Raw genomic sequence first — 26,536 nt, 5'->3', positions numbered from 1 at the left:
ATTGAAACTATGATTAAAAATCTTCCAACAAACAAAAGCCCAGGACCTGATGGCTTCACAGGCAAATTCTATCAAACATTTAGAGAAGAGCTAACACCTGTCCTTCTCAAACTCTTCCAAAATATAACAGAGGGAGGAACACTCCAAAACTCATTCTATGAGGCCACTATCAACCTGATACCAAAACCAGACAAAGAGGTCACAAAGAAAGAAAACTACAGACCAATATCACTGATGAACATAGATGCAAAAATCCTCAACAAAATACTAGCACACAGAATCCAGCAGCACATTAAAAGGATCATACACCATGATCAAGTGGGGTTTATGCCAGGAATGCAAGGATTCTTCAATATACACAAATCAACCAATGTGATACACCATATTAACAAACTGACGGATAAAAACCACATGATTATCTCAATAGATACAGAAAAAGCTTTCAACAAAATTCAACACCCATTTATGATAAAAATCCACCAGAAAGTAGGCATAGAGGGAACTTACCTCAACATAATAAAGGCCACATATGACAAACCCACAGCCAACATCGTTCTCAATGGTGAAAAACTGAAACCATTTCCTCTAACATCAGGAACAAGACAAGGTTGTCCACTCTCACCACTATTATTCAACATAGTTTTGGAAGTTTTGGTCACAGCAATCAGAGAAGAAAAAGAAATAAAAGGAATCCAAATCAGAAAAGAAGCAGTAAAACTGTCACTGTTTGCAGATGACATGATACTCTTCATGGAGAATCCTAAAGATGCTACCAGAAAACTACTAGAGCTAATCAATGAATTTGGTGAAGTAGCAGGATACAAAATTAATGCACAGAAATCTCTTGCATTCCTATACACTAATGATGAAAAATCTGAAAGAGAAATTAAGGAAACACTCCCATTTACCAGTGCAACAAAAAGAATAAAATAACTAGGAATAAACCTACCTAAGGAGACAAAAGACCTGTATGCAAAAAACTATAAGACACTGATGAAAGAAATTAAAGATGATACAAACAGATGGAGAGATATACCATGCTCTTGGATTGGAAGAATCAACATTGTGAAAATGACTATAATACCCAAATCAATCTACAGATTCAATGCAATGCCTATCAAACTACCAATGGCATTTTTCACAGAACTAGAACAAAAAATTTCACAATTTGTTGGAAACACAAGAGACCCCGAATAGCCAAAGCAATCTTGAGAAAGAAAAAAGGAGCTGGAGGAATCAGCATCCCTGACTTCAGACTATACTACAAAGCTACAGTAATCTAAGACAGTATGGTACTGGCACAAAAACAGAAATATAGATCAATGGAACCAGATAGAAAGCCCAGAGATAAACCCACACACATATGGTCACCTTATTTTTGATAACGGAAGCAAGAATATACAATGGAGAAAAAACACCCTCCTCAATAAGTGGTGCTGGGAGAACTGGACAGCTACACGTAAAAGAATGAAATTAGAACACTCCCTAACACCATACACAAAAATAAACTCAAAATGGATTAAAGACTTAAATGTAAGGCCAGACACTATAAAACTCTTAGAGGAAAACATAGGCAGAACACTCTATGACATAATTCACAGCAATTAATTCATAATTCCTTTTTGACCCACCTCCTAGAGAAATGGAAATAAAAACAAAAATAAACAAATGGGACCTAATGAACCTTAAAAGCTTTTGCACAGCAAAGGAAAACATAAACAAGATGAAAAGACAACCCTCAGAATGGGAGAAAATATTTGCAAACGAAGCAACTGACAAAGGATTAATCTCCAAAATTTACAAGCAGCTCATGCAGCTCAATATCAAAAAACAAACAACCAAACCCAAAAATGGGCAGAAGACCTAAATAGACATTTCTCCCAAGAAGATATACAGATTGCCAACAACACAGGAAAGGATGCTCAACATTACTAATCATTAGAGAAATGCAACTCAAAACTACAATGAAGTATCACCTCACACCAGTCAGAATGGCCATCATCAAAAAATCAACAAACAATAAATGCTGGAGAGGGTGTGGAGAAAAGGGAACCCATGAGAATGTAATGGGAATGTAAATTGATACAGCCACTATGGAGAACAGTATGGAAGTTCCTTAAAAAACTAAAAATAGAACTACCATACAACCCAGCAATCCCACTACTGGGCATATACCCTGAGAAAAGCATAATTCAAAAAGAGTCGTGTACCACAATGTTCTTTGCAGCACTATTTACAATAGCCAGGACATGGAAGCAACCAAAGGGTCCATCGACAGATGAACTGATAAAGAAGATGTGGCACATATATACAATGGAATATTACTCAGCCATATAAAGAAACAAAATTGAGTTATTTGTAGTGAGGTGGATGGACCTAGAGTCTGTCATACAGAGTGAAGTTAAGTCAGAAAGAGAAAAACAAATACGGTATGCTAACACATATATATGGAATCTAAAAAAAAAAATGGTTCTGAAGAACCTAGGGGCAGGACAGGAATAATGATGGAGACGTAGAGAATGGACTTGAGGACATGGGGGAGGGGGAAGGGTAAGCTGGGACGAGGTGAGAGAGTGGCATGTACTTATATATATTACCAAATGTAAAATAGATAGCTAGTGGGAAGCAGCCACATAGCACAGGGAGATCAGCTTGGTGCTCTGTGACCACCTAGAGGGGTGGGATAGAGAGGGTGGGAGGGAGACATAACAGGGAGGAGATATGGGGATATATGTATATGTATAGCTGATTCACTTTGTTATAAAGCAGAAAGTAACACACCATTTTAAAGCAATTATACTCCAATAAAGATGTTAAGAAAAAAAAAAAAGAGAATGTGGTTCATATCTTGGAACCTGTCAGGATATGGCCCAGGGCAATTACAGCATTGCTTACCTGATACATGATATAAAAATTCTCCTCCTCTACTACAAGGATATTGCTAAAATTAGTATGCATGTAATAAAAGCTGGGATGCAGATGGAAATGGAAACAGTTTTGCTACCTTAAAAGTCAGTTATGACTTCTGCTTCTGATTATGGCATGCTAGGTACTTCTGCTGAGAACAACTAAGAAAGTGTGTATTATGTCAAAGATAATCTTCAAAGCATCAAAAAGCTAACAAGATGATGAAGAAATACTGAGCAAAAATATAGGAAAACGCAAAAACCTGAAAATGTAAACTCAGTTTTCAAAGATGATTTTGTTTGCAAGATGTTTGCCAAAACCGTTGCAAAGCTGAGCTGCATATCTGCAACTTTTGAGGGCAAGGATGACAGAAATCCAAGCCCAGAATCTCCCTGAGGTATGGAAACTGATTTTATATATATAAAATATACAAGTATCCAAGGCTACAGGGATACTACAGGGCTATACCCTCAGATTAGGAGTGAATGGAAGTAAATCAACATTTGTGTATACTTTCAGCCTAGGCTCTGTCACAAGGTGTTCATAGAAACTCAAGCCTCAACCTTAAATTTAGGTTGAGTGGTACAGATCTCAGGTTCTGAAAAAAAATTTTTTTCTCTGGAGGAGGAACTGCCATTCCAGGTCTCAAATATTTACTAAAAATAATGTCTTAAATACAATGATAAACATTTAAAGACAGACAGGTACACAAAGAAACAAAACACCAGAACATAATAGGTTTGGAGGAAATATATAAATTCTAAAAAGAAAAATACAAAACCAAATTAAAAAATACAAAGAACAAGTTTAACAATATATTAGACATAACTGAAGAAAGAATTTATGAACCTGAACTAAAGACAGATCAGAAGAAATTGTCCAGGATCCAGTTTCAAGAGGAAAAAAAGTAACTAATACATGTGATTAAAGTCCCAGAAAATGAAAGAGAGAATGGACAGAGGCAAAATATGAAGAAATAGTGACTAAAAATTTTACATAGCTGATGAAAGATATCAAACCACAGATTCAAAAATCCCAATTATTCCTAAATACAATAAATAAGAAGAAATCTACAACTAGACACATCATACTGAAACTGTATGGAAGACAAGAGAATAACTTAAAAGTAAAAAGTTAGGGGGGGGATGCAGAGAATTGATTATCTTCAAAGGATTCATACTTAAGACTCAATTCTCAACAGCCATAGTGGACACCAGAAAATTGTGGAACATCATTAGAGTGCTAAAAGTAAATATTTGCAATAGTATTATCCCCAAGTAAAATATCCCACAAGCATGACTATAAAGACATTTGAAACAAAGAAAAAACAGGATTTTACCACTTCCCTTAAAGCAAGTTCTAAAAGATATACTTTAGCAGAGGGCAAAATGATTCCAGACAGGATGGTCTGAGATGCTCAAAAAATAGAAAGGTTCATTGTTATAGTATAATGTTATGTAAGTAATTTAGTGTTGTAAGCAAAAGTGAATAGATGAAAATCTGTGTTAAAAAATAATTTTTGCCCAAAAAAAAAAAAATAGAAAGGAAAAGAGAGAGAGATAAATACATGGGTAAAACATAAGGAATATTGCATAAAATGATAAGAATAATGTCTTTGGAATTTTAAAAGATAAGGATCTAAAAATGTATCAAAGTTAGAGCACATTAAATCAAAAAGGAGTAAATGGAATAAAAGGTTTAAAGGTATTGATTGATATTAGATATTGAGGGACTTCCCTGGTCTAGTGGTTAAGACTCCACGGTTCCACTGCAGGGAGCGAAAGTTCAATCCCTGGTTGGGGAACTAAGATCCCACATGCTGCATGGTGCAGCCAAAAATTTAAAAAACAAACAAACAAACAAAAAATTAGCTACTGATAAGTTAAACATATATATTCTACGGAAACCATCATAGGAATAAGAAACAATATATATAACTTCCAAAGTAGGCATGATAAAACACAATTTACCCAAATAGTTAAAAAATGAAAATAAGGGCAGAAGACCTTAATAGACATTTCTCCAAAGAAGACATACAGATGTCCAGTAGGCACATGAAAAGATGCTCAGCATCACTAATTATTAGAGAAATGCAAATCAAAACTACAGTGAGGTACCACCTCACACCGGTCAGAATGGCCATCATTAAAAAGTCTACAAATAACAAATGTTGGAGAGGATGTGAAGAAAAGGGAACCCTCCTACACTGTTGGCAGGAAGGTAAGTTGGTGCAGCCACTATGGAAAACATTACGGTACGGAGGTTCCTCAGAAAACTAAAAATAGAATTACCATATGATCCAGCAATCCCACTCCTGGGCATATACCCAGACAAAACTATAATTGAAAAAGATACATGCACCCCTGTGTTCATAGCAGCACTATTCACAATAGCCAAACATGGACACAATCTAAATGTCCATCGACAGATGAATGGATAAAGAAGATGTGGTACATATACACAATGGAATACTACTCAGCCGTAAAAAGGAATGAAATAATGCCATTTGCAGCAACATGGATGCAACTAGAGACTATCATACTAGGTGAAGTAAGTCAGAAAGAGAAAGACAAATACCATATGATACTACTTATATGTGGATTCTAAAATATGGCACAAATGAACCTATCTACAAAACAGACTCACAGACATAGAGAACAGACTCGTGGTTGCCAAGGGGGAGGGTGGTAGGGGAGGGAAGGACTGGGAGTGTGGGATGAGCAGATGTAAACTACATATATAGGATGGATAAACAACAAGGTCCTACTGTAGAGCACAGGGAAATATATTCAATATCCTGTGATAAACCGTAATGGAAAAGAATTGTTTAAATGTCTGTATGTGTGTAACTGAGTCACTTTGCTGCACAGCAGAGATTGGCACAACATTGTAAATCAACTCTACTTCAATAAAAAATTAATTAATTAATTAATTTAAAAAAATTAAATCAGAATATATTATATGCAGACCACTGACTTTTTTTTAAAGGAATAATAAAAAAGATAAATTTAAGATAGGAAATAAAAGGAGAATATAAAACAAACAAAAGGCAGCATCTATGAAAAACAAAAATCAAATGGCAGTATAAAACAAAAAATATCAGCAATCATAATATATATAAGGTAAAATTTGCTTTTAAAAGAAATGAGACACACAGATCTTTGTATCTAAACATCATTTCCCATTCAAAGAAACCAAGAGTCTTTGAACAAAGGTCTGATTACAGTTCTGGTGAATGGAAAGTGTTCTGGGCCCTCTTTTTGTACCAGAAAGTCCTGTTGGATCCTTTTCCTTCTGGTCATTGGGTGTGAACAACCACCAGTACCAATTCACTTCTGGAGTACCTTTCTAATGCATTACTCCATCATCACCAGTTCTAACCAACGCTTCTTATAATTGCTACAATTCCTACTTCTGTTCAGACAATTCTGCCTACTCTCAATTCCCTATATTCACACTTTTCTATATACAAAGACAGAAAAATACATGCTCATACTTTATAAACACAGTTTAGACAACATTGTACTCATATTGCAGACCCCCCTATTGTATCAGTTCATTTAGAATCAGATGCTACCAGTGGAGGATAAAGAGAGAGGGAGCAACATGCAGGGGGAGGCTTCAGACCATGATGTAGATCTGACAACTGTGGAAGGGGAAAAGAGAGGAAGGACTCGGTAGGAAGAGCTTCAGATTATGGACCAGTTCTGAGAAAGAGTCAGCCAGGCAGATGGAAAGTCTCTGAGCCAAAGTGTCTGATAAAACAGTCCCACATTGAGCTGGAAAGGGTCAGCTTTAGAAAGCCCCTGTGCTCAGTCACTGGCTGGGAGCAGTCCAGAGGAAGAACGGCCCTGGAGTGAATGCCATGGTAGATCTACAGGACAGCAGCTGGAGGCTGGCCAAGTATGCTCTCCCATCAGATTCTCTTGAAGGAGATGTGAGCATCACATCTTTTTTTGTGAATGCCACACCTGTTTACACAATTAATATTCACCAATCTTTTACATTAAGGAATCTTTTATATAATTTGTTATTAATCTTCTCTTTTTAGCTCATGGCATCTTTTCCCCAAAAAATATAATTATTATTTTCTTAAGTAAATGAAAAGTTTAGATTACACTTAAAAAAAGGAAGTGCAAATATACACAATAATCTTCCAATTTAAATTACACATACACTTTGGCCAGGAATTCCAAATAGAAAAATACACATATGTATGCAAAGATACGTGCAAGTATGCTTTAAGAGAAAAAAAATCAAGATGCAGAACGATATAGATTACTTTACTCCACATATGTAAAAACATTAATCCGCACAAACCTGCATGACATAAATAAAAATGAAAATGTCCGAATAGATACACACAATGCATTTGACAATGGTTGATTTCAAGGAGAAGAGGACCGGGGAGGACAGCATTCAAGATGGGGAGTGCTCTTTATGCCATACACATCTTTGTATTTGAATTTTTTCTACTACTTTTGCAAGTTCTTAAGTAATTTTAATAGGTCTTACCACTCTGAAAACAGCACAGACAATAATATTGCTAAAGAAAATAATGGTTTAACAAAAGACAAACTAGAAAGAAAATTTTGAAAAGAAACCACAAAATAAAATAATGTTAGTAAGACCAAATTAACCACATGTCACTTATATGGTTCATATAAAACAAAACAAACAACAAAGAGATGATTAAAATGAAAATATTCCTGAACACAAACAGATAACAACACAGGGCTGGCCATATTAGAGTAGAATTGCAGCATTAAATAGGCCAGAGTAGGTCATTCAAAACTGATAAGAGACAGAATTCATAAGAAAGATAAAACATTGCCAAATTCATAATAAAGATAAACAGCTTCTACTCACATAAAGTTACATATGGAGAAACGGACAAAACACAGGTGCATTGAAAATCTCAAAAAGTATTTTTTAGATCAAGTGAAAGAACTATGCCACAGAAGAATGGAATAACAGAACAATATAGCAGCTATACCTATTATTAACTGAGCACTTACCATTCATCAGGCAACACACTATATAGTCTCTTATTAAATCCCCAGAACACCCACATTACATACAAAACTCTGAGACTTCAAGAAGTTAAGATACTTATGAAAACAAAGTTAAGATACTTAAGAAAAACTTATGGTTACCAAAGAGGAAAGCGGGGAGAGATAAATTGGAAATTTGGAATTAACAGATACATACTATTATATATAAAATATTATAGATAAACAACAAGGACCTACTGTATAGCATAGGGAACTATATTCAATATCTCGCAATAACCTATAATGGAAAAGAATCTGGAAAAGAAAACACATATATACATACATACATATATATATATGTATAACTGAATCACTTTGCTGTAAACCTGAAACATGGTAAATCAACTACACTTCAATAAAAAAATAAAAATTTTTAAAAAGAAGAAGTTAAGATACTAATACAAGGGTATACAGAAAACAAGTGGGGTTCAAATCCAAGACTGTCTGATTACAAAGCCTGCACTCCGCTTAGTGCGGCTACAATATAAAAGTCACTGCATATAATAGCATTGAATTAGTATTGTAGATACTATTGGGATATCTAGTAAACCACAAAGCAAATGTCAATAAATTCCAAGAAACTGTTACTCTAAAGAACATATTTTCTTATATTAATAAGGATAAACAATAAAAATTAAAAAAAATAATTTCAACAAGTTAAAAAAACACTTTCCCACATAAGTTGTGTATCAAAAAGATAAAGAAAACTGCAATAGAAATTATTTAGAAAATAAATGAACACACCATAAATAAAAATGTATGAAATAAGGTCAAAATACTTATATTTGTTAAAAATATGAAAGGTAAAGAAATTAAATTTTCAACAAGAAATTAGGAAAATGCCCAAATAGAGATGTCAACCTTCTGTGGAAGCAGGAAACCAATAACCAAAACATTTTCAAAAAGAGAAGCAACAAAAACTCAGAGGGGCAAAAATTGAATTTATAACTAATCCAAAAGTTTTTTGGTCAAATATGGTACGTTGGACTCATTTGTTTTTCTGGCTGACTGGTCATGATATCTAATAGTTAGGGAATCATACACCATAAACCTTGTTTAAAAAATTAAAGAGATGGTTTTACACTAGTGTGGGTATAGTAATTTGACAAGTAGAGAATAAAGCACTTGTAATTGAAAATAAATGAGAAAAGGCCAAAAAAAAATACTAAACTAATTTCTAGAAAATTCATTCTAGGGAAGAAAAAAATTCCCCAAATATCATTAGAAATGGGAAAGAAAATGCAACTTTAGAAATGGAGATTAAAACTAAAGAGAGAATATATACAAACTCTGCATATAAGCTTATAAATTTCAATTGAATAGATGGCTTTCTGTAAGAATATGTTACCAATTGACTAAAGAAAAAATATTAAACATGAATAACCCAAGAATTAGAAAATAAAAAGTTTTAATTGTCAACAAATTACCTTCCCAAACAGTTCAAATGTTTCTAGACAGTGAATTCTTCCACATTTTCAAGGTTATTCCTATGCTATTTTAATTCCAGAATATTAAAAAAGAAGAAATGCTACCCAGTTAACTTTAAAAAGCAAGAATAACCTTGATAACAGAGTCCAACAAAAAAAATACACTAAATACATATTTCACTCCTGAGTATATATTTTAAAAAAACAATAAAATATTGCCTAACAGAATTCAATATAATATTTTAAAATAATACATCATAATCAAGTAATGCAAGGAACGTAAAGATGTTTCAATATCAACAATGATGTTGATGACCATTTCAAACAAGGGCATATATGGACAGAATTTCTTTGATTTAATCTTATCTCTGAATTTATTATGCTAATACCCTGGTATGCTTTCCCCATGATTAACTTTTTTGTCTTATTCTTTTCTGATATATGTGTTATCAGTAAGCTATCTAGGATCCTATGCAAATAAACTAATTCTAAATACCATTAAAAATGTATGCACCATGATGTTCATCACAGAATTATTTTAAGAGGAAAATATAAGTAGGAAGAAGAAAAGGGGGGGAAAGGAGAAAAAAAGAAGAGGAGGAGGAAGAAAAAGAATTTTTAACAATGAAAGAAAATGGACCAGAAAGTGGGCAGTGATTGTCTTGAGGGAGAAAAATAAAAGATGATTTTAGTTTTCTTCTCTTCATTTTCCTAATTTTTAAAATAAGCTGTATAACATAAAATGAGAGCAAGCAAACACTTTAAGGGAAGAAGAAAATAGAGTAATAATTGTATTGGGTAGTTTTAAACTTTCTTAAACATTAACTAAAAATGCACTTTTAAAAGCAAATGAAAATATCATAAAGATCTTCTAAACAACCCAAGAAGCTTTATATCTTGTCAGTCAAATAAATGATTCATTCAGAAAGAAAAGAGAATATTCTTTTTGACTGGGTAAATTAACATGGATAAGTACAACATTTTTTTTTTAGAAATATACGTATAAGTGTATGTGCGTAAGTGTACATATAGTTAGGGGTTATGTGTGTATATATGTATACCCATAGAACACATACATATAAAAATTATTTATTTTATATGTATAATTTCTATAGTGCCGTCCAATCATTCAATTATGGCAATCTTTACTGACAATTTACATAACAACTGTTCAGTAAAATTTAATGTCATAGTCAATTATACAGTCTAATTACTAAACAACAATAGAGAAAAGTCATTCAGTATTTTACCTCATATTTTGGATATACGGTTTCCTTTATGACAGACACTGGAACAGAGAATTTGGGTGAAGTTAGATTCCAAAACAACTTGGTAAATCCTGGATAAGCAGACACCTTTGAAAATAACATAAAAGGCTATTAGAAACTAACAAATCGTCCCTAGGGTAAATACCCAAGCTCCTATCAAAATTAGTTCTAGCTGGTGAGAAAATGAGGTGGTTGGTTCCACAGTGCCTGCAAATCTGGGAAAGACAATTTATCATACCCATCAGATTAGCAAAAATATAGTCAGCAATTTTAAGTGATGCCAAGGATGTGGGAAATTAGTAGAACCACACTAGAGGCAAACTGGCCATTTCTAGTAAAATAGAAAATGTACATGCCACATAATCCAATAATTTCAATTCCAGCTATATATTCTAAGGAAATTCTTCCACATATTCATGAAGAGATATGTACAAGGATGTTGATACAGCATACGAAATAGCAAAACACAAAGCCCAATTTAAATGTCAATTAATAGAGAAACAGATGAATAAAATGTGGTGTATTCATATAACTAAACACTGTAAAGCCATTCCAGCACAAAAATTACAAACCATAGACGGATCTTAGAAGCATAGTATTAACAGTAAAATAAGTAACTTTTAGAAAGATACATACAAAATCGTGTCATTTATATAAATGTACCTAGAACACACAGAACTATAGTATTTATTGTTTAGGGTCATAAGTACATCTAATAAAGTATAAAATCATGGACTGGAAAAAAACATAATTGTAACAATAACTGTCCTTGCGTAAAAAGGAAGAGAAATGGAATTAGGAAGAAGTACAAGAGGACTTAATTTGTTTTTTAAATGTCTTTTAAAAAATCTGGAACAAGTATAACAAAATATTACTTACAAATTTTTGATAACATGTACCCATGTGTTTGTTAGTTTGGTTTCTGTATTTATTTGTTTCTTTAAACTTTTTCAAATAAAATTTAATCAGGTATAGAGGAATTTTTAGGGAGGTGAAACTATCCTGCATGATACTAGAATTGTGGCTAAATGACATTCATTTCTCAAAACCATCGAACTTTACAGCACAAAGAGTGACCAATGTATGCAAATTTTTAAAAAATCATTTAGGAGGTCAAGAAGAATCCCAGGATAGTAACCTTGGAAATGAGTAGGGTATATAAGACTAAAGGCAAAAGAAACTGTATGTAGCACTACACTTTAGTTGATACAGTTGTTTCCCACAGGAATATGGGTTAAAAATTCTGATACTTCTATACTGGAATTGAACAATTAAGTAAATGGATGGAGGATGGTGGGAGCCAGGTTTGTCACTCACTATAGGGAGTTTAAAGATAAGCAAGGGAGGAGGTTAGAATGATACATGTGGTCATGAATTAGAGTTGCAGACATCAGTATGAACTCATGCTTAGCTTAAGTTAGACAAAAATGGTTACATATACGACGATCCAAAACCTGTGGGATGCGGCAAAAGCAGTTCTAAGAGGGAAGTTTATAGCTATACAAGCCTACCTCAAGAAACAAGAAAAATATCAAATAAACAATCTAACCTTACACCTAAAGGAACTAGAGAAAGAAGAACAAACAAAACCCAAAGTTAGTAGAAGGAAAGAAAGCATAAAGATCAGAGCAGAAATAAATGAAATAGAAACAAAGAAAACAATAGCAAAGATCAATAAAACTAAAAGCTGGTTCTTTGAGAAGATAAACAAAATTGATAAACCATTAGCCAGACTCATCAAGAAAAAGAGGGAGAGGACTCAAATCAAGAAAATTAGAAATGACAAAGGGGAAGTTACAACAGACACCGCAGAAACACAAAGCATCCTAAGAGACTACTACAAGCAACTCTATGCCAACAAAATGGACAACCTGGAAGAAATGGACAAATTCTTAGAAAGGTATAACCTTCCAAGACTGAACCAGGAAGAAATAGAAAATATGAACAGACCAATCACAAGTAATGAAATTGAAACTGTGATTAAAAATCTTCCAACAAACAAAAGTCCAAGACCAGATGGCTTCACAGGTGAATTCTATCAAACATTTAGAGAAGAGCTAACACCCATCCTTCTCAAACTGTTCCAAAAAATTGCAGAGGAAGGAACACTCCCAAACTCATTCTATGAGGCCACCATCACCCTGATACCAAAACCAGACAAAGACACTATAAAAAAAGAAAATTACAGACCAATATCACTGATGAATATAGATGCAAAAATCCTCAACAAAATACTAGCAAACAGAATCCAACAATACATTAAAAGGATCATACATCATGATCAAGTGGGATTTATCCCAGGGATGCAAGGATTCTTCAATATATGCAAATCAATCAATGTGATACACCATATTAACAAATTGAAGAATAAAAACCATATGATCATCTCAATAGATGCAGAAAAAGCTTTTGACAAAATTCAACACCCATTTATGATAAAAACTCTCCAGGAAGTGGGCATAGAGGGAACCTACCTCAACATAATAAAGGCCATATATGACAAACCCACAGCAAACATCATTCTCAATGGTGAAAAACTGAAAGCATTTCCTCTAAGATCAGGAACAAGACAAGGATGTCCACTCTCACCACTATTATTCAACATAGTTCTGGAAGTCCTAGCCACGGCAGTCAGAGAAGAAAAAGAAAAGGAATACAAACTGGAAAAGAAGAAGTAAAACTGTCACTGTTTGCAGATGACATGATACTATACATAGAGAATCCTAAAACTGCCACCAGAAAACTACTAGAGCTAATCAATGAATTTGGTAAAGTTGCAGGATACAAAATTAATGCACAGAAATCTCTTGCATACCTATACACTAATGATGAAAAATCTGAAAGAGAAATTATGGAAACACTCCCATTTACCATTGCAACAAAAAGAATAAAATACCTAGGAATAAACCTACCTAGGGAGACAAAAGACCTGTATGCAGAAAACTATAAGACACTGATGAAAGAAACTGAAGATGATACCAACAGATGGAGAGATATACCATGCTCTTGGATTGGAAGAATCAATATTGTGAAAATGTCTATACTACCCAAAGCAATCTACAGATTCAGTGCAATCCCTATCAAATTACCAATGGCATTTTTTATGGAACTAGAACAAAAAAAATCTTAAAATTTGTATGGAGACACAAAAGACCCCAAATAGCCAAAGCAGTCTTGAGGGGAAAATACGGAGCTGGAGGAATCAGACTCCCTGACTTCAGACTATACTACAAAGCTACAGGAATCAAGACAATATGGTACTGGCACAAAAACAGAAACATAGATCAATGGAACAAGATAGAAAGCCCAGAGGTAAACCCACGCACCTATGGTCAACTAATCTATGACAAAGGAGGCAAGGATATACAATGGAGACAAGACAGTCTCTTCAATAAGTGGTGCTGGGAAAACTGGACAGCTACATGTAAAAGAATGAAATTAGAACACTCCCTAACACCATACACAAAAATAAACTCAAAATGGATTCGAGACCTAAATGTAAGACCAGAAACTATAAAACTCTTAGAGGAAAACATAGGAAGAACACTCTTTGACATAAATCACAGCAAGATCTTTTTTGATCCACCTCCTAGAGTTATGGAAATAAAAACAAAAATAAACAAATGGGACCTAATGAAACTTAAAAGTTTTTGCACAGCAAAGGAAACCATAAACAAGACGAAAAGATAACCCTCAGCATGGGAGAAAATATTTGCAAACGAATCAATGGACAAAGGATTAATCTCCAAAATATATAAACAGCTCATGCAGCTCAATATTAAAGAAACAAACAACCCAATCCAAAAATGGGCAGAAAACCTAAATAGACATTTCTCCAAAGAAGACATACAGATGGCCAAGAAGCACATGAAAAGCTGCTCAACATCACTAATTATTAGAGAAATGCAAATCAAAACTACAATGAGGTATCACCTCACACCAGTGAGAATGGGCATCATCAGAAAATCTACAAACAACAAATGCTGGAGAAGGTGTGGAGAAAAGGGAACCCTCTTGCACTGTTGGTGGGAATGTAAATTGATACAGCCACTATGGAGAACAGTATGGAGGTTCCTTAAAAAACTAAAAATAGAATTACCATATGATCCAGCAATCCCACTACTGGGCATATACCCAGAGAAAACCATAATTCAAAAAGACACATGCACCCCAATGTTCATCGTAGCACTATTTACAATAGCCAGGTGATGGAAGCAACCTAAATGCCCATCGACAGACGAATGGATGAAGAAGATGTGGTACATATATACAATGGAATATTACTCGGCCATAAAAAGGAATGAAATTGAGTCATTTGTTGAGACATGGATGGATCTAGAGACTGTCATACAGAGTGAAGTAAGTCAGAAAGAGAAAAACAAATATCATATATTAACGCATGTATGTGGAACCTAGAAAAATGGTACAGATGAACCGGTTTGCAGGGCAGAAGTTGATACACAGATGTAGAGAACAAATGTATGGACACCAAGGGGGGAAAGCGGCGAGGGGGTGGGGATGGTGGTGTGCTGAATTGGGCGATTGGGATTGACATGTATACACTGATGTGTATAAAATTGATGACTAATAAGAACCTGCTGTATAAAAAAATAAATAAAATAAAATTCAAAAATTAAAAAAAAAGATGGTTACATACAGAAATATTATGTATATTTATTATATTTATTATGTGTATTATAATACGTGTATTTACAGGAAGGAGTTAGTATACAGACATATATTTGTGTGAGGTGAGAAGGCCTAGAAGCAACAAAGCCCCAGCAGCAACAAGCACATCCAATGCTCTGATCTTAGTTTCTAATTACATTCTCCAATAAAGGGAACTGAGGCTCCCTGTAGAAATGGCTGACTCTATGGACTGGGGCAGGAAATATGCAAGATGAACCTGGAGCATCTGTACTACCAGTAATTAAGTGTTAAAAAAAAAAATCCCACAATGATGGGGTCTGTCAAAGGGACATAGGAGACAACTGAAGGAGCTCTCAATGACCAAAGCTCAAACAATTTTAGCAAAATAATAATAATAATAATAAAGTAGTATTGGAATAAAACTCAAAGTATAGCATAAACATCCATGGGTCATATTGATATAAGTAAATGATTGAATAAATAAATAAATGGGAAGAATAGAGAAACATCCTGTCCAGCTGAATTCAAATTAATCTTTATAGATACTCTGCTCTGAAGGAGGTGGAGCATAGCTCCACATTCCTTAAGTGTGGGCTGCACATAGTGACTTCTTTCCAGAGTACAGAACGGAAAGGAGGCAAAAAGAGAAACTTGACAATGAAGAAAACCTGGCAGACACTACCTCAGCCAGGTGATTAAAGTTAACATCAACAATGATAAGTCATATTGATAATATGTACTCTCAATATGATATGATGAAAATGGCACCTTACCTCAGTGGTCTTCCTCCCAAAATCACATAACACAATCAAATCAAAAAAACATCAGTCAATCCCAATTAGGGACAGTCTACAAAATACCTGACCAGTACTCCCCCAAACTGTCAAGGTCAACAAAAACAAGGAAAGTCTCAGAAACTGTCACAGCCAAGAGAAGCCTAAGGAGACATAACAACTAAATGTAATGTGGTATCCTGGAGGGAATCCTGGAACAGAAAATGGACATTACATTAAAACTTAGGAAATCTGAATGAACTATCGACCTTAGTTAATAATAACGTATAAATATCAGTTGACTGATTTTAACAAATCTACCATACTGCTCTAAGATGTATTGGTAGTTTCTTAGGGCTACTGTAGCAAATACAATTCGGTGGCTTAAAACAACAGTAATTTATTCTCTCAGAGTTCTGGAAACTAGAAGTCCATCAAGGTGTCAAGAGAGCTATGCTCCCTCTGAATGCTATAGAGAATTCTTCTGTGCCTCTTCCTAGCTTCTAGTGGTTGCCAGCAACCCTTGGCATTCCTTGGCTTGCAGCGGCATCATTCCAATTTGCTTCCATCAGCTCAAGGCATTCTTCCCTGTGTGTCTGTGTGTTCACAGAGCATTCTCTTCTTATAAGGACACCAGTCATATTGGATTTAGGGCTTACCCTTGGGTTTAGGGCTTACCCTAAATCCAAGATGATCTCATTCCAAGATTCTTAATTACATCTGCAAAGACCCTATTTCCAAATAAGTCACATTCACAGGTACCATGGGTTAGGACTTGGATATATCTTTTGGGGGCCACTATTAACCCACCATTATCATATTAATAATAGAGGAAACAGAGTGTGGGAAATCTCCACACTGTCTTTGTAATTTTTCTGGAAGTCTAAGACTATTCTAAAAAATAAAGTTTACTATCAATAAAATAATAATAAAACAAACAGTAAAAGAAAAATAATTTAAAAAAATAGTTGGAAGTGAAAAACTTAATCCGGCATTCATGACAAGATTTGAAGAAAATGTGGCAAGATTTTTTAAAATAATAGCTGTTTGAATCCATGGTATTATTGGTAATTATGTTTTCCTTAACTTTCATTGACTTTGAATAATATTTAATTGGACCAAGCACTTTCCCCAAGATTTGTCTTTCACCAGAAAAAAATGAGCGCAAATGGTTTTAAAGCATCAACTTGCAAGCATTACTCTAGCATTAACTATGAAACCTTAAGAGTGACCATCTCCTGGAGCATGGTTGCTATACAGACTTCTGACAGTAATATCCAAAGACCCAAACACAGTAAATAAAGATTCACAATTATAAGCTGATACTGAGTCTTCAGCACTTTTATTTCTAGTCAACTATTCTTTGATCACATTTTCTCTCTACCAACAGAATATTTATTTAGAGAAAGGTAGATTTTGCAGTTGCCACGTTAATTAGTCCACCACAGAAATTCAAAGTTGTTTCCATCTCACTCATCCTCTATTTGGTGGGCACACTGCATCACTTTATGCTGTATAGACCTAGAGCCAGGAATTCCTTGACAAAAGATGAATAAACTCTTCCAAAATCAGCTGACAATTCTTTTTCCAAAGATCATCTAGAAATTAAGATTTCAGATATTCAAATGATATGTCACATACAATATGGTAAATGTTGCCTTGTAGTAGGTAGACTTTCAGCAGCTTAAGCATCCAGAATAAAATTATTCCCCTAGAAGAAAGCAGTATACAAGCCTCTAAGTGGGAAGAGAGGAAAATCTATCACTAAACAGCACTATTTTGCTCTCAAGGAAAAACACAGATGCACTTTCAGGAGAGAATGTGTCAAATTAAACTAGCAAAGAAACACTCATCATGGTAAACTGGTTTCCCCAGCAATGCTCAGAACTTTCTAAGAGGAAATCAGGAAAATGGTTAGAAACAGCCGGGTTGGTGGCTGCTAGAACTTGACAGGAGGGTAAAGATTGCACAGCAAACTGAATTACTAACTATAAAGCAAGCTAGGTTAATTTAGTGAAACAGCACCTGCACAGCCCCTAAGGTTACTACATATATTACAACCCAATACAATAACTCATGTTCATACTGAAGACTCAATGTCAGAATATTATATTCACTAAGGTAGAGAGACATGCAAATTAGCTTCAGGGGTAAGTTGAGCTTCATATAAATGAAATATAAGGATGAACAACAGTTTCTAAAATGTGGTCTGAGCTCTGGAGAGCCTCAAGACCTTTCAGGGGCTTTTCAAGACCTTTCCACACTAAAAATACAAAGAGGTCATTTGCCTTTTTCACTGTGTTAAAGTTTGCACTTTGGGTAAAAAAAAAAAAGAGAGAGTAAAATTGGTGGACCTTAGTGTGAATTAAGGCAGCAGGATCTTAAAAATACCCCCACAAAGCAGGAAAAAAATGTTCATTTTATTAAATCTCAACTTTTAAGTGAGTATCTTTTTAACATTCAGTGTAACAAAATGATAAGTACACATGAAGTGCTTCTGTGGCCATAGTGCAGTAGGATGGTGGTTTTGAGGAAAAACATGTGTGCTATTGTTTGAGTTCTGAACTGAACTAGCCACCATTTTTACTTGAGAGGACAAATATTAAACAACCTTTATTCAGACTTCGGTTTGTGGTAAGCATTTTCTTGAAAATGAGAAAACCAGTCATTTCAAATAAAATAATTGAGAGTATTTGTGTCAAGAGAAAAAATTTAAGCTTTTAGCAAAAATTAGAATTCTGGAAAAATTTTGTCCCTCACCATGAGCTTGCCAGGTTCCCAGTGCTAAAAGACTTTTCTGATAATATTAAAATTGAGATATTTTGACATTATATATTAGTGAAATGTGTCAACATTTGAAGATCTACATAACCTGATGAATAGTATTTTCTAAATGACCAATGCAAAATGTTACAAAATCATGCATGGGTAAAAGAGCCATTCAAAGTACAAAATGAGGCAATAGATTTTCATGTAATAAGGTATAAAAAAGTCACTGACATGGTTTCAGATTTCAATTGCAACAAACTTTTTTACCCGTACAAATTATCATTTAATACATTTTCTTTTCAACTAAGCTTAATTTTTCTCTCTTTTTTTTTTTTTTTTTGGTACTGGTCCAACAACCACAATTTTTGTATTAAGCTTTTAATTTTGAGATAATTATAGATTCACAGACAGTTTTAAGAAATAATACAGAGAGACCCTATCTATCCTTTACTCAGTTTACCTCAAAGGTAACATCTTGCAAAACTGTAGTACAGAATAACAAAATATTGACATTCATATAGTTAAGATGCAGAACATTTCCATCACCATAAGTGATCCCTCATATTGTCCTGTATAGACACACTCCACCCATTCCCACCCACCCTCATTCTGAAACCCTGAAAACCACTAATCTGTTCTCCATTTCTGTAATTTTGTCATTTCATGAATGTTATATAATAAAATCAGCCAATGTGTAGTGTTTTGGAAATGGTTTTTACCAGCATAATTCTCTGAAGACATCCTTATAGAGTTTATGTATTCATTCTGCAACATGCTTAATAGTAGTTGCATGTTTATTTTGGTTTTTTAACTGCCAAACTATTTTTCAGGGTTCTGAGAAGGGAGTTTTGTTAATTAAGCATTCACTTTCCTTAACATTATAGAGCTATTCAAAGTATCTATTTCATATTGAGTGAGTTGTGGTAGTTTGTGTTTTTTGAGGAACTGCTCTGTTTTGTCTAAGTTGTCACATTTATGTGTGTAGAGTTGTTTATAGTATTCCCTTATTATTATTTTGATGTCTGCAGGGTCTGTAGTGATATCTCCTGTTTCACTGCTAATATTGGTAATTTGTGTATTTTCTGGTTTTTCCGTGTCAGTCTTGCTAGAGATCAATTTTTTCTAAGAACTACCTCTTTGTTTCATTGATTTTCTCTATTGTTTTCATGGTTTCAACCTCATTGATTTCTGCTCTTCATTATTCCTTCCCACTGCTTGCTTTGGGTTTATTTTGCTCTTCTCTTGCTAGGTTCTTGAGGTGGGAGCTTAAATTATTGATTTGAGACTTTCTCTTTTTTACTATAAGCATTTAGTGCTATAATTTTCCCTCTCGGCACTGCATTATCTGTGTTCCACAAATTTTGATATGTTGTATTTTCATTTTAATTCAGTTCAATTGATTTTCAATGTATTTTTTAAATCCCTTGAGACTCCCTCTTTAACCCATGGATTACTTATACCTGTATTGTTTAGATCCAACAGTTTGGAGATTTTTCTGTTACCTTTGTTATTGATCTCTAGTTTGATTTCATTATGGATTTGTTTTATCTTGGTATATGTCCTGCAGAAACGTGAAAAGAATATGTATTCTGCTCTTGTGGGGTGTAGTGTTCTGTACATTTCAATTAGATCCTGTTGGTTGATGGAGTTATTGATTTTTCTATATCCTTGCTGATTTTCTAAGTGTTCTACCAACTATTTAGAGAGGGATGTTGAAGTCTCCAAGTATAATTGTGGAATGGCCTATTTGTCCTTTTAGTTCTACCAGTTTTTGCTTCACATATTTTGCAGCTGTTTTGTGCACACACTCTTTAAGACTACTATGTCTTCCTGGTGGATTGACCTTTTTATCATAATATAATGCCTCTCTCTGTCTCTGATAACTTTCTTTGCTGGGAAGTCTACTTTATCTGATATTAATATAGCCACTCCTGCTTTTCTTTGATTAGTGTTTGCACGACTTATCTTTTTTTACCCTTTTACTTTCAACTTCTCTAAGTCATTATATTTGAAGTCAGTTTCTTGTAGACACTAAATAGTTGGTCATGTCTTTTAACCCACTCTGCAAGCTCTGTAACAACTGGTGTATTTAGACCATATATATATATTTTACATCTTTATTGGAGTATAATTGCTTTACAATGTTGTGTTAGTTTCTGCTGTATAACAAAGTGAATCAGCTATATGTATACATATATCCCCATATCCCCTCCCTCTTGAGCCTCCCTCCCACCTTCCCTATCCCACCCCTCTAGGTGGTCACAAAGCACCGAGTTGATCTCCCTGTGCTATGCTAAGCGCTGAGTTGATCTCCCTGTGCTATCTCCCCGTGCTATGATCTCCCTAGCTATCTATTTTACATTTGGTAGTGTATATATGTCAATGCTACTCTCTCACTTCGTCCCAGCTTCCCCTTCCCCCCAACACCATGTCCTCAAGTCCATTTTATACATCTGCATCTTTGCTCCTGTCCTACCCCTAGGTTCAGTACCATTTTTTTTTAAGATTCCATATATATGTATTAGTGTACAGTATTTGTTTTTCTCTTTCTGACTTACTTCACTCTGTATGACAGACTCTAGGTCCATCCACCTCACTACAAATAACTCAATTTCATTTCTTTTTATGGCCGAGTAATATTCCATTGTATATATGTGCCACATCTTCTTTATCCATTCATCTGTTGATGGACACTTAGGTTGCTTCCATGTCCTGGCTATTGTAAATAGTACTGCAATGAACATTGTGGTACACGTCTCTTTTTGAATTATGGTTTCCTCAGGGTATATGCCCAGTAGTGGAATTGCTGGGTCATATGGTAGTTCTATTTTTAGTTTTTTAAGGAACCTCCATACTGTTCTCCATAGTGGCTGATGTATTTAACTTAGGGATTTTGTCTGCCATTTCATTTTTGTTTTCTCCTTGTTCTCTCTGGTTTCTTTTGTTTCTCTGTTTTCTTTTTCCTGCTTTCCTGTTACATGGACATATTTTAGAATTCCACTTTTATTTATCTATGGTATTTTTTTTTTAATTATTAGCACCTTTAATTATTATTTATTTATTTTTTTTTTTTTTTGGTTGTGTTGGGTCTTCGTTTCTGTGCGAGGGCTTCCTCTAGTTGCGGCAAGCGGGGGCCACTCTTCATTGCGGTGCGCAGGCCTCTCACTATCGTGGCCTCTTTTGTTGCAGAGCACAGGCTCCAGACACGCAGGCTCAGTAGTTGTGGCTCACGGGTCTAGTTGCTCCGCGGCATGTGGGATCTTCCCAGACCAGGGCTCGAACCCGTGTTCCCTGCATTAGCAGGCAGACTCTCAACCACTGCGCCACCAGGGAAGCCCTATCTATGGTATTTTTGAGTATATATCTCTTTGTATAGCTTTTTTTTTTTTTTTAAACATCTTTATTGAAGTATAATTGCTTTACAATGCTGTGTTAGCTTCTGCTTTATAACAAAGTGAATCAGTTATACATATACATATGTTCCCATATCTCTTCCCTCTTGCATCTCCCTCCCTCCCACCCTCCCTATCCCACCCCTCTAGGTGGTCACAAAGCACCGAGCTGATCTCCCTGTGCTATGCAGCTGCTTCCCACTACCTATCTATTTTACATTTGGTAGTGTATATATGTCCATGACACTCTCTCACCCTGTCACATCTCACCCCTCCCCCTCCCCATATCCTCAAGTCCATTCTCTAGTAGGTCTGTGTCTTTATTCCCATCTTGCCACTAGGTTCTTCATGACCTTTTTTTTTTTTTCCTTAGATTCCATATATATGTGTTAGCATACTGTATTTCTTTTTCTCTTTCTGACTTACTTCACTCTGTATGACAGACTCTAACTCCATCCACCTCATTACAAACACCTCCATTTCATTTCTTTTTATGGCTGAGTAATATTCCATTGTATATATGTGCCACATCTTCTTTATCCATTCATCCGATGATGGACACCTAGGTTGCTTCCATGTCCTGGCTATCGTAAACAGAGCTGCAATGAATATTTTGGTACATGACTCTTTCTGAATTATGGTTTTCTCAGGGTATATGCCCAGTAGTGGGATTGCTGGGTCGTATGGTAGTTCTATTTTTAGTTTTTTAAGGAACCTCCATATTGTTCTCCATAGTGGCTGTATCAATTTACATTCCCACCAACAGTGCAAGAGTGTTCCCTTTTCTCCACACCCTCTCCAGCATTTATTGTTTCTAGATTTTTTGATGATGGCCATTCTGACCGGTGTGAGATGATACCTCATTGTAGTTTTGATTTGCATTTCTCTAATGATTAATGATGTTGAGCATTCTTTCATGTGTCTGTTGGCAATCTGTATATCTTCTTTGGAGAAATGTCTATTTAGGTCTTCTGCCCATTTTTGGATTGGGTTGTTTGTTTTTTTGTTATTGAGCTGCATGAGCTGCTTGTAAATCTTGGAGATTAATCCTTTGTCAGTTGCTTCATTTGCAAATATTTTCTCCCATTCTGAGGGTTGTCTTTTAGTCTTGTTTATGGTTTCCTTTGCTGTGCAAAAGCTTTTAAGTTTCATTAGGTCCCATTTGTTTATTTGTGTTTTTATTTCCATTTCTCTAGGAGCTGGGTCAAAAAGGATCTTGCTGTGATTTATGTCATAGAGTGTTCTGCCTATGTTTTCCTCTAAGAGTTTGATAGTGTCTGGCCTTACACTTAGGTCTTTAATCCATTTTGAGTTTATTTTTGTGTATGGTGTCAGGGAGTGTTCTAATTTCATACTTTTACATGTACCTGTCCAGTTTTCCCAGCACCACTTATTGAAGAGGCTGTCTTTTCTCCACTGTATATGCTTGCCTCCTTTATCAAAGATAAGGTGACCATATGTGCGTGGGCTTATCTCTGGGCTTTCTATCCTGTTCCATTGATCTATATTTCTGTTTTTGTGCCAGTACCAAACTGTCTTGATTACTGTAGCTTTGTAATATAGTCTGAAGTCAGGGAGCCTGATTCCTCCAGCTCCATTTTTCGTTCTCAAGATTGCTTTGGCTATTCGGGGTCTTTTGTGTTTCCATACAAATTGTGAAATTTTTTGTTCTAGTTCTGTGAAAAATGCCAGTGGTAGTTTGATAGGGATTGCATTGAATCTGTCGATTGCTTTGGGTAGCAGAGTCATTTTCACAATGTTGATTCTTCCAATCCAAGAACATGGTATATCTCTCCATCTATTTGTATCATCTTTAATTTCTTTCATCAGTGTCCTATAATTTTCTGCATACAGGTCTTTTGTCTCCCTAGGTAGGTTTATTCCTAGATATTTTATTCTTTTTGTTGCAATGGTAAACGGGAGTGTTTTCTTAATTTCACTTTCAGATTTTTCATCATTAGTATACAGGAATGCAAGAGATTTCTGTGCATTAATTTTGTATCCTGCTACTTTACCAAATTCATTGATTAGCTCTAGTAGTTTTCTGGTAGCATCTTTTGGATTCTCTATGTATAGTATCATGTCATCTGCAAACAGTGACAGCTTTTCTTCTTCTTTTCCGATTTGGATTCCTTTTATTTCTTTTTCTTCTCTGATTGCTGTGGCTAACACTTCCAAAACTATGTTGAATAATAGTGGTGAGAGTGGGCAACCTTGTCTTGTTCCTGATCTTAGTGGAAATGGTTTCAGTTTTTCACCATTGAGGACAATGTTGGCTGTGGGTTTGTCATATATGGCCTTTATTATGTTGAGGAAAGTTCCCTCTATGCCTACTTTCTGCAGGACTTTTATCATAAATGGGTGTTGAATTTTGTCGAAAGCTTTCTCTGCATCTATTGAGATGATCATATGGTTTTTCTCCTTCAATTTGTTAATATGATGTATCACGTTGATTGATTTGTGTATATTGAAGAATCCTTGCATTCCTGGAATAAACCCCACTTGATCATGGTGTATAATCCTTTTAATGTGCTGTTGGATTCTGTTTGCTAGTATTTTGTTGAGGATTTTTGCATCTATGTTCATCAGTGATATTGGCCTGTAGTTTTCTTTCTTTGTGACATCTTTGTCTGGTTTTGGTATCAGGGTGATGGTGGCCTCATAGAATGAGTTGGGGAGTGTTCCTCCCTCTGCAATATTTTGGAAGAGTTTGAGAAGGATAGGTGTTAGCTCTTCTCTAAATGTTTGATAGAATTCGCCTGTGAAGCCATCTGGTCCTGGGCTTTTGTGTGTTGGAAGATTTTTAATCACAGTTTCAATTTCAGTGCTTGTGATTGGTCTGTTCATATTTTCTATTTCTTCCTGGTTCAGTCTCGGCAGGTTGTGCATTTCTAAGAATCTGTCCATTTCTTCCAGGTTGTCCATTTTATTGGCATAGAGTTGCTTGTACTAATCTCTCATGATCGTTTGTATTTCTGCAGTGTCAGTGGTTACTTCTCCTTTTTCATTTCTAATTCTATTAATTTGAGTCTTCTCCCTTTTTCTCTTGATGAGTCTGGCTAATGGTTTATCAATTTTGTTTATCTTCTCAAAGAACCAGCTTTTAGTTTCATTGATTTTTGCTATTGTTTCCTTCATTTCTTTTTCATTTATTTCTGATCTGATCTTTATGATTTCTTTCCTTCTGTTAGCTTTGGGGTTTTTTTGTTCTTCTTTCTCTAATTGCTTTAGGTGCAAGGTTAGGTTGTTTATTCGAGATGTTTCCTGTTTCTTGATGTAGGCTTGTATTGCTATAAACTTCCCTCTTAGAACTGCTTTTGCTGCATCCCATAGGTTTTGGATCGTCGTGTCTCCATTGTCATTTGTTTCTAGGTATTTTTTGATTTCCCCTTTGATTTCTTCAGTGATCACTTCGTTATTAAGTAGTGTATTGTGTAGCCTCCATGTGTTTGTAGTTTTTACAGATCTTTTCCTGTAATTGATATCTAGTCTCATAGCGTTGTGGTCGGAAAAGATACTTGATATGATTTCAATTTTCTTAAATTTACCAAGGCTTGATTTGTGACCCAAGATATGATCTATCCTGGAGAATGTTCCATGAGCACTCGAGAAAAATGTGTATTCTGTTGTTTTTGGGTGGAATGTCCTATAAATATCAATTAAGTCCATCTTGTTTAATGTATCATTTAAAGCTTGTGTTTCCTTATTTATTTTCATTTTGGATGATCTGTCCATTGGTGAAAGTGGGGTGTTAAAGTCCCCTACTATGATTGTGTTACTGTCGATTTCCCCTTTTATGGCTGTTAGTATTTGCCTTATGTATTGAGGTGCTCCTATGTTGGGTGCATAAATATTTACAATTGTTATACCTTCCTCTTGGATCGATCCCTTGATCATTATATAGTGTCCTTCTTTGTCTCTTGTAATAGTCTTTATTTTGAAGTCTATTTTGTCTGATATGAGAATTGCTACTCCAGCTTTCTTTTGATTTCCATTTGCATGGAATATCTTTTTCCATCCCCTCACTTTCAGTCTGTATGTGTCTCTAGGTCTGAAGTGGGTCTCTTGTAGACAGCATATATATGGGTCTTGTTTTTGTATCCATTCAGCTAGTCTGTGTCTTTTGGTGGGAGCATTTAATCCATTTACATTTAAGGTAATTATCGATATGTATGTTCCTATTCCCATTTTCTTAAATGTTTTGGGTTTGTTATTGTAGGTGTTTTCCTTCTCTTGTGTTTCCTGCCTAGAGAAGTTCCTTTAGCATTTGTTGTAAAGCTGGTTTGGTGGTGCTGA

At 35.0% G+C, this 26,536-nt stretch overlaps 1 protein-coding gene across 1 annotated transcript in view; it reads right to left on the bottom strand.

The window, feature by feature from the left end:
* TTC6 (tetratricopeptide repeat domain 6) overlaps positions 1 to 26,536 on the bottom strand; it is a 214,670-nt gene that overhangs the window by 87,111 nt on the left and 101,023 nt on the right. Inside the window, exon 7 of the mRNA XM_061182474.1 lies at positions 10,639 to 10,743. Coding sequence (XP_061038457.1) covers positions 10,639 to 10,743 — 105 coding nt within the window. The remainder of the gene's footprint in view (positions 1 to 10,638; positions 10,744 to 26,536) is intronic.

The sequence above is a fragment of the Eubalaena glacialis genome, chromosome 2 (genome assembly GCF_028564815.1).
Source record: "Eubalaena glacialis isolate mEubGla1 chromosome 2, mEubGla1.1.hap2.+ XY, whole genome shotgun sequence".
NCBI classification, from domain to species: Eukaryota; Metazoa; Chordata; class Mammalia; order Artiodactyla; family Balaenidae; genus Eubalaena; species Eubalaena glacialis.
This window is presented reverse-complemented; position numbering and strand designations above follow the sequence as displayed.